Source organism: Lathyrus oleraceus, chromosome 5 (genome assembly GCF_024323335.1).
Source record: "Lathyrus oleraceus cultivar Zhongwan6 chromosome 5, CAAS_Psat_ZW6_1.0, whole genome shotgun sequence".
Taxonomy (NCBI): Eukaryota; Viridiplantae; Streptophyta; class Magnoliopsida; order Fabales; family Fabaceae; genus Lathyrus; species Lathyrus oleraceus.
Window position 1 is genome coordinate 225,521,387 of NC_066583.1, and position 14,475 is coordinate 225,535,861.

General features: G+C 31.0%; 1 protein-coding gene across 1 annotated transcript; it reads right to left on the reverse strand.

The window, feature by feature from the left end:
- Window positions 1-380: 380 nt before the first annotated feature.
- LOC127087955 (F-box protein At5g49610-like) lies at window positions 381-1,547 on the reverse strand. The gene has a single exon (XM_051028868.1). The coding sequence runs from the start codon at window positions 1,545-1,547 to the stop codon at window positions 381-383; it is 1,167 nt and encodes a 388-aa protein (XP_050884825.1).
- Between the last annotated feature and the right edge of the window lie 12,928 nt (window positions 1,548-14,475).

Consider the following 14,475-nt stretch of genomic DNA (forward strand, 5'->3'; position numbering starts at 1 on the left):
ATCATAATCCCGATTTATCTATGATGAGTAATGGAGGCTTATAGGGTAGGAAAGGTGATTCTATAATTCTGCTTTGAACAAAGATTCGTTTGCAGACAATATTAATTGCGTTTTGGTCTAACAAATGGGCATGGAACCAAATTATCAAAGAGGCATGGAAATATTTAGGTGTGGAATATTAGCAGCAGATAGGACGAAACATAAATATTTGTTACTAGGTTCACTTATAGATTCTCTATTAGCGATGCTTCTAAAATTAATAACTATAATAAATTCAAACACAGTAGCTATATATAATTTATTCAAAATTAATAACTAAAGCCTTGAATAATATCAAATATAAATATTACAATTTCTCAAAACTTGGCAGCTTACATCTCCTAGCAAGGCATTGTTTGAACATTAGTCCCACATGGACGAAGAGTGTTTGAGTAGGACATAAAGTAAGGATTAGATCCACAACTGTGTGAGCCTATTTCTTCCGCCATCATAAATGTTTCTCCATCTAAACCACAACTGTAAATTTTTTGTTCCGTAGAAAAAACCAAATCCTTGCCATTCATGATAGTAAATCCGGTAACATGAGCATCTTTCTCTTTTAACCCCAATGCATTCACTCTCACCTTCAAAATCTTTTGCCATAAACATGACTTGTAATCTTTTAAAAACCAAATAGTGAAAACAGACCTTGTTGATTTCACTAAGCAAATAGAACGGTTGGAACTTGTCACTTTGCCCCAATTAAATATGCCCATGTTACACTCCGCGTGAAAACCTTTTATAGCTTCCCTTGGCAACTTAATAATAGTTGAAGTTCCTTTCACAAAATCATAAGCCATTATGTATGGCTTATAAAAAGGACTAAATCTAGTAAAGTAATTAGAGCAATCTGAAATGAAATGAAGTGCTCCATTGTGAAACACCGACATCTCAAATTTCATATTTCTACCACCACATAAAAAGTTGTTTTCCATGGTTCTCCACACACCTTCTTTTCCATGATAAATATTGCATACATAACTATTTGGCGACCAATCCAGTGTGTTTTCAAAAAGAAATATCAAGTAATCATCTGAAGAGTCATCAGAACAATTTAACATGAGATTTATGTTAGAAAACCTGTGATTTTTTCTAAGTGACTCCGGACTAGGAATAGAAAAGAAAGACTTTGTAATTGGATTGCAAATAAACAATTCAACAGGATCATCATTAATAGTATAACAAAGAAGCAAACCATTACTTGAAGCTACAACAATAGCTGAATTAGATAGAAATGTCAGAATATTGTTAGGAACACAAGAAAATTGTTGCTCTTTAGGTAAATGGTGCAACTCGATCCTTTTTTGATACCTTTGACTTATTTGATCATGTTGGAGGAAGAAACATGTATCACTCTTCACTAACATATTACAAAACTGTTTTGTTTTGAAATGAGATTCTTCTTGAAATTTGGAGAATGAACTACAAGTTAACTTAAACTTAAATATGGTTTTTGCAGGTAACCAAGAAAATATCTCATAAGCAATGTCTTCTTGAGACACTTCCATTTTAAATAAGAATGCAAAAATTGAAGGATGAAAAATTGATGAAGATTAGAAAGAATGGAAAAAGAGCACAGAGGACAAACAAACGAATATAAGATGTGTATGATAGTAAGAGTGATGTTAATTGGCATATATATAATAGTGAAGATATCAAGAGAAGTACGAGTAACATGGGGCCAAAGATTTGATTGTTTATATTCAAAAGGATTAGTGGTAACAAACTTTTAATTCTCCTGATTTATTGATCGAATAATTTTCTTGATTTGTTGGAAAACGTGTGCCAGGGTAATGAATATGTTCTGTGATTTATTTATTTACTTTATATTAATCATTTTTTATTTATAATTAGGTCAATATAATAATAGGAATTAAATTTATATGTTACTAATGTAATTTTTCTATATTTACATTCAATTAAGATTAAGGTGACAAAATCATAGGTATCTTTTTTTTTAAAGATTATTTGTATATACTAACGGTAAATATAAAAAAGTTAATCAAATATTATAAGTAGAAATATAAAATGTATTGTTGGCTGAAGACTTACCTTACTAATTGATTAAATATTTCTTCATTATTAACTTCTATTTGGACTAGGTTAAATACATTTTTTTTATCAACTAGATATCCTCTATGTTTGATTAAAATTTAAAATACAATGGATGCTAAAATTCTTCTTCAAATTTTTTAATACTTTTCAACATATGAAGCTAAATTTAAATTCTTAGTTTCTAGTCCAGACAGAGATGTGAGCTATTTTTATGAAAGCACTCTTGAATGTATATTAAATGCATAAAGCAAAAACCATAAAATTAAAATAATTAAAATTATAAAGCCAAATAAAATCCCCTTAAAATATTGCTAAATTTGAGTTCTTGACAATCTAAATTTTCAATATCAATTTATTTATATTTATATTTTATTTATGTCTCCTGTATTATATAATTACTCTAAAACATTTGTTACTTTTGAAATTATCATTCACTCCTTAGTTTTATATTTACCAAAAAAATTTAAATACTTAATTCTAAATTTGGAAATAATTTTTAAAAAAATCAAAATCAAAATCAAAATTAACCACCATCATTATTATTATTATTATTATTATTATTATTATTATTATTATTATTATTATTATTATTATTATTATTATTATGTTTGCACCTAAAATTACTTTAAGTTGTTACTCAAAAAGGCCAAATTAAAATTAATGAATGGTTAGTTGAATTAGTGAAATTCAAATTCAAGTGGATCGAATCTTTCTCATATGTCAAAACTAGTGAACAAATACGAGTAACTAGAATCTTTCTTATATTTTCATTAATTTAGTAGTTCTTAAAAAATGCAAATATTTATAAGAGGTCATAACTGATGGGCAAGTTTCATATCTTTGTAGATGATTCATGATTATTGTGTCAGGTTATATATTCCAAGTTCATCTTAAGACTAAAGGATTGTGTTGTAGAACTTTCTTACTTTTTTCGATGATAAATTTCCGTAAGTCTATACAATTTTTTTACACAAATAAAAAAATGTTAAACAATAAAATAATCATTACAATATCATCAAAACTAAAAATGAACTTGGAATATGATGGTAGTGACTTTGAGGGTTATAATTTATCATTTGATGATAGTGAAGATGAAAGGATTCTTAGGTTGGGTGATGGTTTTAATGAACAAGGCAAGATTGATGGTAAAAGAGGGCGGTCAAAAAGTATGGTTAGGAAACACAAGGATACTCCAAGAAAACTAACGTTTGATGTTGATAACATAATCTTGTGGTGTAGACCATGAATAGAAACTAACTGTTGTAGTGATGAGCTTGTTAGTAGTGACCCTAATGTTTTTGATAATGAAAATGAACCAAAGTATTCAATGTTTAAGATGGATGAGTTGAACAAGAATTACAAGTTCCAGGTGGGATTGTAATTTGGATCACTTGAAGAATTTAAAGAAACCATTACTGCATGGTCAGTATTGAATGGGAGAGAGATGTTTATGTCTTGTGCAGAAAAAACCAAAAAAAAAAAAGAAGCTTATAACCCTGATGTTGGACCTGCGGCTCAAGAAAATCCACAAGAAATGGAATCTCACTTTGATGATGATCCTTAATTTGAAATGCTTGAAGCAAATCTTACAACAACCTCTGAGGCAACACAACCTCAGCCAAATATCAATGATGTTACATCCCAAGTACTCAAAATGCACCTAATCCTATTCGCCAAAGCACACTTGTTCTCAGTGGCGGAGCCAGATAAAAAAATTTGGGATGACCGCTAACGTAAAATAAAGATTATTAATAAAATGTAAATAGTATTTTAAATAAAACATTAAAGTTAAAATAAATACAAAGTTAATTACTAAAAATTTAAATTACATGACTTAAAACTACCTTAAAGTAATGCTTTACGCGTTCCGAGTGACTTGAAATCGTCAATAATTGACTCCAAACTAATGCTTGCACTAATCTCCTTTTCAATATATACTGTCATGCTATCTCCAAGAAACCCATCATCCATCTTGTTTCTCAAATTAGTCTTAATAATTTTCATTGCTAAAAAAGACCTCTCAGTTCTGGCTGTCGAGACGGGAAGAGTCATGATAAGACGAAGTAGTCTATCAATCAAGAAGTAAGTTTCAGCCTGTCCAGATGCAACCAAACATGAACATAGTTCTTGAATAGTTGATAAATTATTCAAGTTTGATGTTTGACGAGCAACAAATAGAAAATGTTGGAGTTGAAATTGCAAATTATTCTTCTCTTGCTCACTAAAATCCATAGGATAATATTTTTCAACTAAAGAACAAATAGTATCAATGCTAAAAGCTTTATATCCATCCTTAGGAGATAAAGAACAAGAAAGAGTTAACAAATCCATTGCCTGCTCACTGAATCTGCTATTCAACTCTTGTAACTGTTTGTCAATGGTAGTGAAAAAGATTTCAACTTTAAAGTAATGTTGAATTGTGACTTGATTCTCTTCAAGACGGGAGCGTCCAAATCTTGTTGTTGAATGAACATCATTAAGATCAGGAATCTCAATACCATGCTTTTCACAAAAAGATACCACTTTAGTAAACAATATATCCCAACCATTTTCTCTCAAACCTTGAATAAGATGTTTTGTTGAACGAACCAAGTTCATAACATTAACTACATCTTGATTTTTTTTTGTAAGGCTCGACAAAGCATATCTGTTATTCCCATGATTTCTTTCATCAAGTGCAAAATAAATATAAAATCAAATGCCTTCAAGTAATTATAACAACTATCTGCATCCCCACGTGTAGCATAACTCCCTCTATCTTTTGCAATTTTTTTTAAAACTAAACAAGTTGCTTCATACATGTTTATCAAGCTAGAAATTGAATCGTAATGTGATCCCCCAACGAGTATCTCCAGCTCGTTTCAATGTACCAACTTGATTTTTACCTTTACCAGTTACAATCTCATCAATCTCTAACAAATTAGCAATTTCTTCTAATTGGGCAGCTTGTAACTCATCATGACACTTTGTAGAAGAACAAATTCACAAAAAAGATCAGCTTCTCAAAAAATTTATGAACAGGTTTGACTTCTCTTGATGATGCAACTAATGCAAGTTGCAATCGATGAGAAAAACAATGAACATAGTATGCATAAGGACAATCCTTCATAAAGAGGGCTTGTAAACCATTCCATTCTCCTCTCATATTGCTAGCGCCATCATACCCTTGGCCACGAATGTTAGAAATATCAAGGTTATGTCGAGAAAGTATATCACATATTGCTTCCTTAAGAGTTAAAGATGTGGTGTCTTTAACATGTGCCACATCAAAAAATCTCTCTTGTATTAAACCAACTTTATCAACAAATCTTAATACAAGAGCCATTTGTTCCTTTTGTGACTCATCACGAGCTTCATCAACAACGATACAAAATTTGGAATCACCAATTTCCTCACGAATACTCTTTTTCACCCTACTAGAAAGAATTTGCAAGAGCTCTTTTTGAATTTGATGTGAAGTATACTTGCAATTTTGTGGAGCATTTTCCAACACAAATTTTGCAACTTCATCACTGTAGGATGCTAAAAGTTTTAATAACTCAAGAAAGTTACATTGATTTCTTGATTTGCTACTTTCGTCGTGACCCCTAAAACCACAAGCTTGTAGTGTTAACCAACAAACAGTGTCAATTGAAGTCTTGAGTCGTAACCGATTATTCATTCTTTGACTTGAACTTTGCACTTGAATAACATTTCTAATATGACCATCTTGATTCAACAAGTCTTGACAAGCTTTCATTGCATTGTTGTGTGGTGAGCAAGGATCCTTCCCTATGTATTTAAGAAAGGAACAATGTTTTCCATTCCTAACTTTCTTCCAATTTCTAAAACCCATAGAAATAAAGACAAGTGATCCGGGACGTCCACTTAGTTTTTTGCTAAAAAGGTAACACGGTAAGCAATATGCGGCATCTTCAGATGGTGAATATTCTAACCATGATGGAAATATGCTAAACCAAGTATGTTGAAACCTTCTCGGATGATCCTCGTTACCGGACAAAGGATAGTTTTCTAAATCAATTTGATATGGACCCCATTTTAGATAAGCTATTCGTATTGCATCCACTTGATTTGGTGGATATTGCCAAATCGGATGACACTTTCCAGGATCGCGTTCCAAAGAATTTTTAAAACCATGATGCTCTTCAATTGTTGGATTCTCAAGAACTGTTTCAGATTCGGATGTCGGGATTATAATTTATTCATCTCTCTCTTCTCTTTCAATTTCACATGCTTTCCTTTTGAAAAAAGAATCAATTTTCCTATTATTCATCTTTACTCTTCCTATAATATCATATCAGATCCAAAAATAAATTTAGAGAACATAAAAATTAAAAGAGAAAAAAAATTAATAAACTTAATTAATCAACTTTAATCCGTTTTCAAATACCAAGAACTTCACTATTAGAAATTAGCAGCAACAATGATTAAATAAACCTTATTACAATAACTATATTTCTAAATTACAGTGTTATGAATTGGCTTAATAAACCTCATATAGATTATTTTAACACATCAAGAAAGAAGAACCCTAAAAATTTCAAAAACACAAATCAATCAATCACTTTAATTTGTTACTTTTTATAAAAGAAGAATGAATAAAGTTTTTTACATGTTAGATGCCGATCACTTTAATCTGTTCCGATTCCGGTGCCGGTAGCAAACCCATATGAGAAAGAAAGGAAAGGTATGAGCTTTTTCCCTTATCTGTATTTTAACCTAACTTTGAATGAAAAAGAAAAAATAAAAATTAATTTTAATTTAAAATAAGGATGTTTTAGTAATTTAATATATATGAATTAAAAAAAAAGTTGAGGGGTGGCCGTGGTCTTCCCACGTCCCCCTCAGTTCCGCCACTGCTTGTTCTCAATGCTCAAACAACTGAACCTATTATAACTCAGTCTCAAACTAATTATATTTTGTCTGCACCAGCTATTCCAATTACTGAATTTGTTGCTGAGGCACTTAGTCCAAAACTGAGGAGAAGTTATAGAATAAGGAAGTGATAGCCAAGACATATTTTCTGTGTTATGATATTTTTATTGAAACCTTTATGATGTATTGTGATGCATGTATTTATCATGTATTTTGAGACGTTTATGGCCAAGAAATATTTATGTTTTATGATGCATTTTAAGACCTTTATGGCCAAGACGTGTTTCTATTTTATCATGTATTTTAATACCTATATTTCAAGACCGTTATGCCATTGTGGCTTTATGTGTTTCTTAGATTCTGGCTTTATTTAATTTGGTCAAGACCTTTAAGAATATATTTAATACATTATCAGTTTGTGCAAACTTTTTTTCCTATTGACAATATTCAAATGCATTATAGGTCATTCATAAACATGGATGAAATATATTAAATAGCTAGGGACGACTATCAAAACCACATAAACATACAGGGACAACTATCAAAAACACAGAAACTTAAAGGGACTAAAATCAAAAAACTCATAAACATATAGGGATGAAAATTGTCATATATTCAAAACTGCGTTCATTAATAAAGAGTTACAGACACAATTCACTATAATCACAACCATTTATTGCAGACAATGAACAAACACCTAGACAAAATCAACAACATCTTATACAAATTGACTTTTTTTCCTTTCGTTTTCCAACTTCATCTCATCTTTTCTTTTCTCCCAGCCTCAATGTCTTTAATAATACAACCTGAATTATTCACAACCTCTGAGCAATTGCAACCACCTGAATGTATGGATTCAATAGATATGTTACATTTAAGTCCATCATCCCATATGAACAGCTTGCAACTAGACATAACTCCTGAATTTTGACATTTCTAATATCTCCTTTTAGGTTTTTGAGCTGAATTTGAAACGAACATCTTCATAGATCTATTGCAATCACATACCGGGATTTGAGACGAGGTTATGTTACCAACGGAGGATGTAGCCATGGGTTAATGTGAAGATAAAAAAGAAAACAACACATAATGGACTACTAGAAGGGAAAAATAAGATACAATATTTGTAATTTCTATTTTGCTCCCTCCTTCTTTATATTATCCAATATATATTCCATGTGATTTTGTTGAGAATTAACATAAAATTAAAAACATAAATCCAGCTTAGCTCCGTTAGACACATAAGTATTTTTTTAAGACCAGTTTGATGTCAGGGACTTAAAACAACAAGATTGAAACATATAAGAATGCAATCCAAACAAAAAAGATCCAGGGACCAAATAAAAAAACACGACAACTTACAGGGACCAATTGATTGTTTAAGCATTCTTTAAATTATCTTTAGTTTAACAATTTCTCAGTTCTTTTATTATGGAAAACAACCATATTTTGATGAACAATTTTAATTTTTTTTAAGAGATGATACAAAAATCATAGAGGATTGAGGCAACAAGTTCTTGTTGATACTAGACCAACAATTAATATAAAAAATTCATGTGACCATAATCTTTTTCCCATATAATTACTAGAGGCAATGTCTCATTTATGTAAATATACATATATTTTAGAATGAATTTAATTGAAATGCACTGGCAGTGTAAAGATATTTTACACTATCAGTTAATTACAACCATTGATTTGTTAAAGAAGTTTGACTTTTATTATAATCACATGTAAAGTAATACAAACGGATGATTGTGATGTATTGACAGTGTAAATTTGTTTACACTGACAATGCATAACAATTAATCTCCTTTAGAATATGTAACAACTTATCCGAGTAGATTATCTCTCCTCTAAGTTAATTATTTTTCTCTCTTTTGTCGTTAAACCAAAAATGTGTGAAGGATATTTGAGAAAGTGATTAGATATTTTATTTAAGTAAAGTGCCATTTTTTTTAAAATAATACAATATCAATTATATTAAAGTAATATAAATTACTTCATGCGTTCGAAAATAAATGTCGTATTTAAAAAAATTATTTATTCCAAAATATTTTTCATTTAGCAAATTTAATTTTTATCTTCTAATTGTACAATCTAATTAATACTCTTAATTTATTATTTTTTAGCTTTACATTAATGTTAATTTGAACACACCAATAGCTAATAAGGATAATTTGATAAAATCATTATTCTCTCTTTCATTTATTACATTTTCTTAATATGTGTAAAAGTGTCAAGTATGACACTTATTTTAGGACGGAGAAAGTATATTAATTAAAACATAGAATATAAGATAAATTCCTAGAGGGAATGTTTTTGAGAATTATTGATCAACAAAGAGGTTTATGTAATGATATGGGGATTATAATTACACAAATAAAAAATTATATGTTTTAGGAAAATGTCATATCACAAATTAGTATCGGATAAAAGGTTTAAATCCCAAAATTGTTTTTGGATCCATTTGACCCTAAAATTTTATACGGTATTTCAATGTAAACAATTTCGGATTGTTGTCTCATTTGCAATGAGTATAGATAAGTGTCAAGGCCAATGTGTTATAAATGTTGGTATATATCTTCCAAAATCTATATTTTCACACGACCAATTATATGTTTTTACTTCACGTACTTAGTTAAAGGTGCTTATATTCGATGATGAAGGTTATGTCTCCAACAAAACATATAATATAGTTTCCAAATAAATTTTTCAACATTTGAGATTATTAAGTTATATATATATATATATATATATATATATATATATATATATATATATATATATATATATATATATATATATATATATATATAAAGGGCAGGAGCTATGTCGCCCTTAGGGAGGGCGATGACCATATGTCTCCCTCATGGAGGTACTGTCTCGCCCTAATGCTCTCCTGTCGCCCAGTCATGAGAAATGTGAGATGAGACGTTTCTGGGGCAGAGAGAAGTCAGGGTCAGTAACTAATTCATGCTCCCTTAAAAATAGGGATTCAACGGCCCATCAATGACTAAGTGTGCGGTGACCTTTCCCAAGAAAACATTGATTCTAAGGCCTCTATAAATACTTCTCGTCAAACAGGATGAAGGGATAGATCTTAACTCAGAAAGATCACACATTAGGTATTCTTACCAAAAAGCATCATGCTTATAGACAAAGCCTTTCACCTCACGTGAACTAGTCATTTAACCCTTCATAAATATCATTGTACATCGCTTGTTGTAACACCCTAAAACCCCGACTCTTTATATATAAAAGATACATATATAATTTCTCAAATATAGGTGTTACACGTGCACCCTTCATCACAACTACGGAAAACACCTATCATAACGGTTGGAAAAGGGATACCACCATGATGGACCAACCATTATGAGGTAAGGTGTGATTCTATGTATGATGCTTTCCACTACGGTCGTGCGACCATGATTATAAGTCAAGTAGCGTGCTAACTACCACAATGGTTACTTTAAACAACCATTATTGTATGTCTCTACCTATCACAACAGTTGTTTTAAACAACTATTGTTGTATGTCTTTTAATAAAATATAGAAAATGCAGTAGTAGAACAACAACAACAATAACAACAACAACAACAACAAAAAGAGCAAAAACAAGAACAACAAGAACATAAGGAACAGGAATGACAACAAAAATTACAACAATAAACAAGAAGAAGAACAACAAGAACAACAATAAGAGCAACAACAAGAATAACCACAAGATCAACAACAACAAAAAGAACAACAACAACAACAACAAAAAGAACAACAAGAATCACAACAAGAACAATAACAAGAACAACAACAACTAACATTGCTAACTTGAATCCATGTTTTCTTTGTCTCATTCAAGTTGGAGAAGAGGTGATGGATTTATGAAATTTGTTAATGAAAGAAATGATGTTTTCGAGTTTTGTTTATTGAAGAAATCATGTTTTCAAGCTTGGTATAGTGAAGAAATAGAGTTTCGTAAATGGAAGAAGATGTTTGGATGTAGAAGATGAAGTCCGTCTAAGTTAGAAGTTCATCTAAGTTTTAGGTTTCACGGGGATCACTAATGATAGTGTCTTGAGCGTTGATACTTACTAAATAGACGAAAAATATTTGTTTAAGAATGGTGAAGAAACTCAATAAACAGGTTTATATTTCCCCATGACCCTGAGTGACTTTTCACCACGGTTGGAAGTTCCAACCGCGGTGAAAAGTAGCTTAAAAATAAATTAAAACAAAACTGTAGATTCTAACCTATCACAACTGGTACTTTAAACAACTGTTGTTGTATGTCTCAACATATCATAACAGTTACTTTAAACAATCGTTGTTGTATGTCTTTTAATAAATAAATAAAAATAAAACTTCGGGTGCTAGGATTTGAACTCATGACCAGACACCACTTTTCACCACTGTTGGAAGTTCCAATCGTGGTGAAAACTAGCATAAAAATAAATGAAAAACAAAATTTTAGGTGCTAAGATTAGAAAGTATGATCATAAGCCACTTTTCATCACGGTTGGTACCTATGACCGTTGTGAAATGCCTTTTAATAAATACAAAAAAAAGCGGCAAACAAATTTATTATCACGGTTAACAAGAAGACCGTTGTAAAATGGGTGTTACGAAAGGTCTATTTTGCAGTAGTGCATCAATGTAATAACCACAAACATGCAACAAAGTAATGAAGGTGTGAAAAACACAAGAAGTGGGGTGAATTGGATTTTACAAGCAAAAGCTTTTTCCAAAAAAACACATCACTAACAAGTTAAATAATGAAGAGATAAAAACACAAATATTTTTATCCTGGTTCGCTTGAAACTCAAAGTTAACCCAGTCCACACTCCAAGGTGATTTACCTTATACACAAGAACTTAATCCACTATAATCAACAAATTATAATAAACACAAAGAATACTTTTCTTTGTCTTCTCAAGGATCCAACTAACCTAAGTCTCCTTAAGGACTCACAAAGAACAACCTTCTTTGTCTTCTCAAGGATAACCTCCTTAAGGAATCAAATAAATAGTTTGAATAAAAGTTTTTGTGTTACAAGATGCTTCTTCAAAATCAGATTTACACAAAATGAATAATAAATACTTAAAGAGCATTGTATACAAAAGATTATAGCTTTTCACAAAGAAAATTATATTGTCAAAATACTTGTGTAGATCAACAATTTCTTCAAGTCTCCAACGCATGCTTATATAATCTAAGCATGTGATCGTTGGAGGGAAAAATGGGGAAAACTCCTTGAGCATTTGTCCACTGTTGGATGAGAAAGGAATGGTACCACGTATTGTGCTTTAGCCCACATATTCAGTGGCAGGTGTGATGAATATTACAGTCCTTGCCCATGAAATCAAGTAATGGAATGGTTGTTCGATTTTTACTATGTACTATTTGATCACATTCTCATTTGATCTTATCTTTAGATTCATTGGCTTATGATAAAAGATGATTGAAGCATGAAGTGAAGAAGTATAGAGCTGGATTCAGAAACTTCATAACCTTGGGTCAGAAACTTGACAACATCAGTCGTCTGGCTTGAGTTCTTCAATGTCTTCAGAATCTTCAGAGTCTTCAGAATCTTCAGTCAGAACCTTGATAACTTCAATCATCTGTCTTGAGATATTCAAAATCTTCAGTTACATAACACAACTTTAGAAGCTTGCCATTCTTCAGAAGCTTATTGATCAGAGTCACGTCCAGAAGCAGAAATTGAGAGAACATTGCAACAACAATATAAAGTCTCCTCAGAAGCTCCGATGGGTGAGATAACACAGAAGCATAAAGAACATTGCAGCTACAATATTGACGTCTTTCAGAACTTCTAATTGCAACGCATAAGAGAATTTGGAATGCAAAGTTTAGAAATTAATGATGTTGCACATCATATGAATAGAATCAAAACTGTTTGTTAAAGCTACACAATCACAAACCATTAGGGTAACAAAATTGTTCTCACACAAATACAACATTGTTATCATCAAAACTCAAGGTATAGATGTAGAACCAAATCTTATTCTAACAATCTCCCCCTTTTTGATGATGACAAAACATGTATTTTGATGAACAGTTTTGTACAGGGTAATCATAGAAGAATACATCTTATAGAAGCACAAAGCCCCCCCCTGAGATGTATAGTCCTATAAAGATAAACTCAAAATGAAAGAACACTTTCTTGATTTACCTTTAGAAGTACCAGAATGAATAATTAGTCAAAATCTGGTTTAACTTCAAAAGTTGATTGATGTTGTCCAAAACACTGGTTGATAGCATCTTCCTTTTGATAGACCTTCAGAAAAACTTTTTTCAGAAACTTCTTTGAGGACCTTTCTTCAAAAACATCTTTGAGTACCTTTTTTCCGAAACTTCTTTGAGAATCATTCTGATTCTTGAGAAATAAGTTTAACACACCATTCTGAATCTTGAGAGTTAACCCTGCAAAAACACTTAACAAAATTTCTTCTAGAACTTCTTTGAGAATCATTCTGATTCTTGAGAAATAAGCTTAACACACCATTCTGAATCTTAAGAGTCAACCCTGCAAAAACACTTAACAAACTTTTCTCGAAGTATTTGTTAACAGAAACATTTAAAAAATGTTTGGGTTTTTTACTTAAGAATTTAGACATCAAAATAAACTCTTAATTCTTCCCCTTTAGAATGTTATGTTTTCTCCCCCTTTGTCATCAATCAAAAAGATAAAAGACAACATAAATAAAACAACTTCATTGATTTAAGAACATGCCAAAAAGTTAGTGCAGAGTACAATTTAAAAACATCAAAATGGAATAACAAAGAACTTAACAAGAACTACAAACGAAATACAACAAGAAGAACATAAAAGGCATACATACACACTTAGATATAAATACAAGTGCTAAGACATTTTTTAGAAAAAACAAGGGTTTGGGGAAGAAGGAGTAGGCGGCAGAATAACTGGGTAGTTATCTGGGAGATTTAGGGGATTTACCAAAGGATCAACACCATCTTCATGACAGATGTTCATGTAGTATGCCAAAACTTCAGGAGGATCAATCTTTGTGAAGATATGATAGTTCTCCACCGGAGTAGTACTTCCATTTATTTCTTCCTTGACTTAAGGAGTTCCTTTAATATATACAAATCTAGGATGAGATCTATTATTATATAGTTGCAGTTGTTGAAATTGTTGTTGAACCAGTTGTTGTTGAGCAGTCTTTGATCTACTTTGAGAGAGTTGTTGTTCAGTTTTCTTTGAAGCCTTTGAAGATTGTTAAGCCATTAAAGATTGTTATTCATCCATTTGAGTGAGAGAGGATAAAGATTAAGAACATTTGAGAGGGAGAGAGAGAGTTTGAGGTTTGAAAAGCTTGAAAGTGTAGGAGAAATGTGCATGTAGTGTGAAAATGTGAGTGATGTGAGTTTAAATAGACAATTTTTGCAATGATGACAAAAAGGTGTGTGCAGTCATGGGGGGAAGTGTAAAGTTTTAGACCTAATTCCAAGAATTTTTAAACC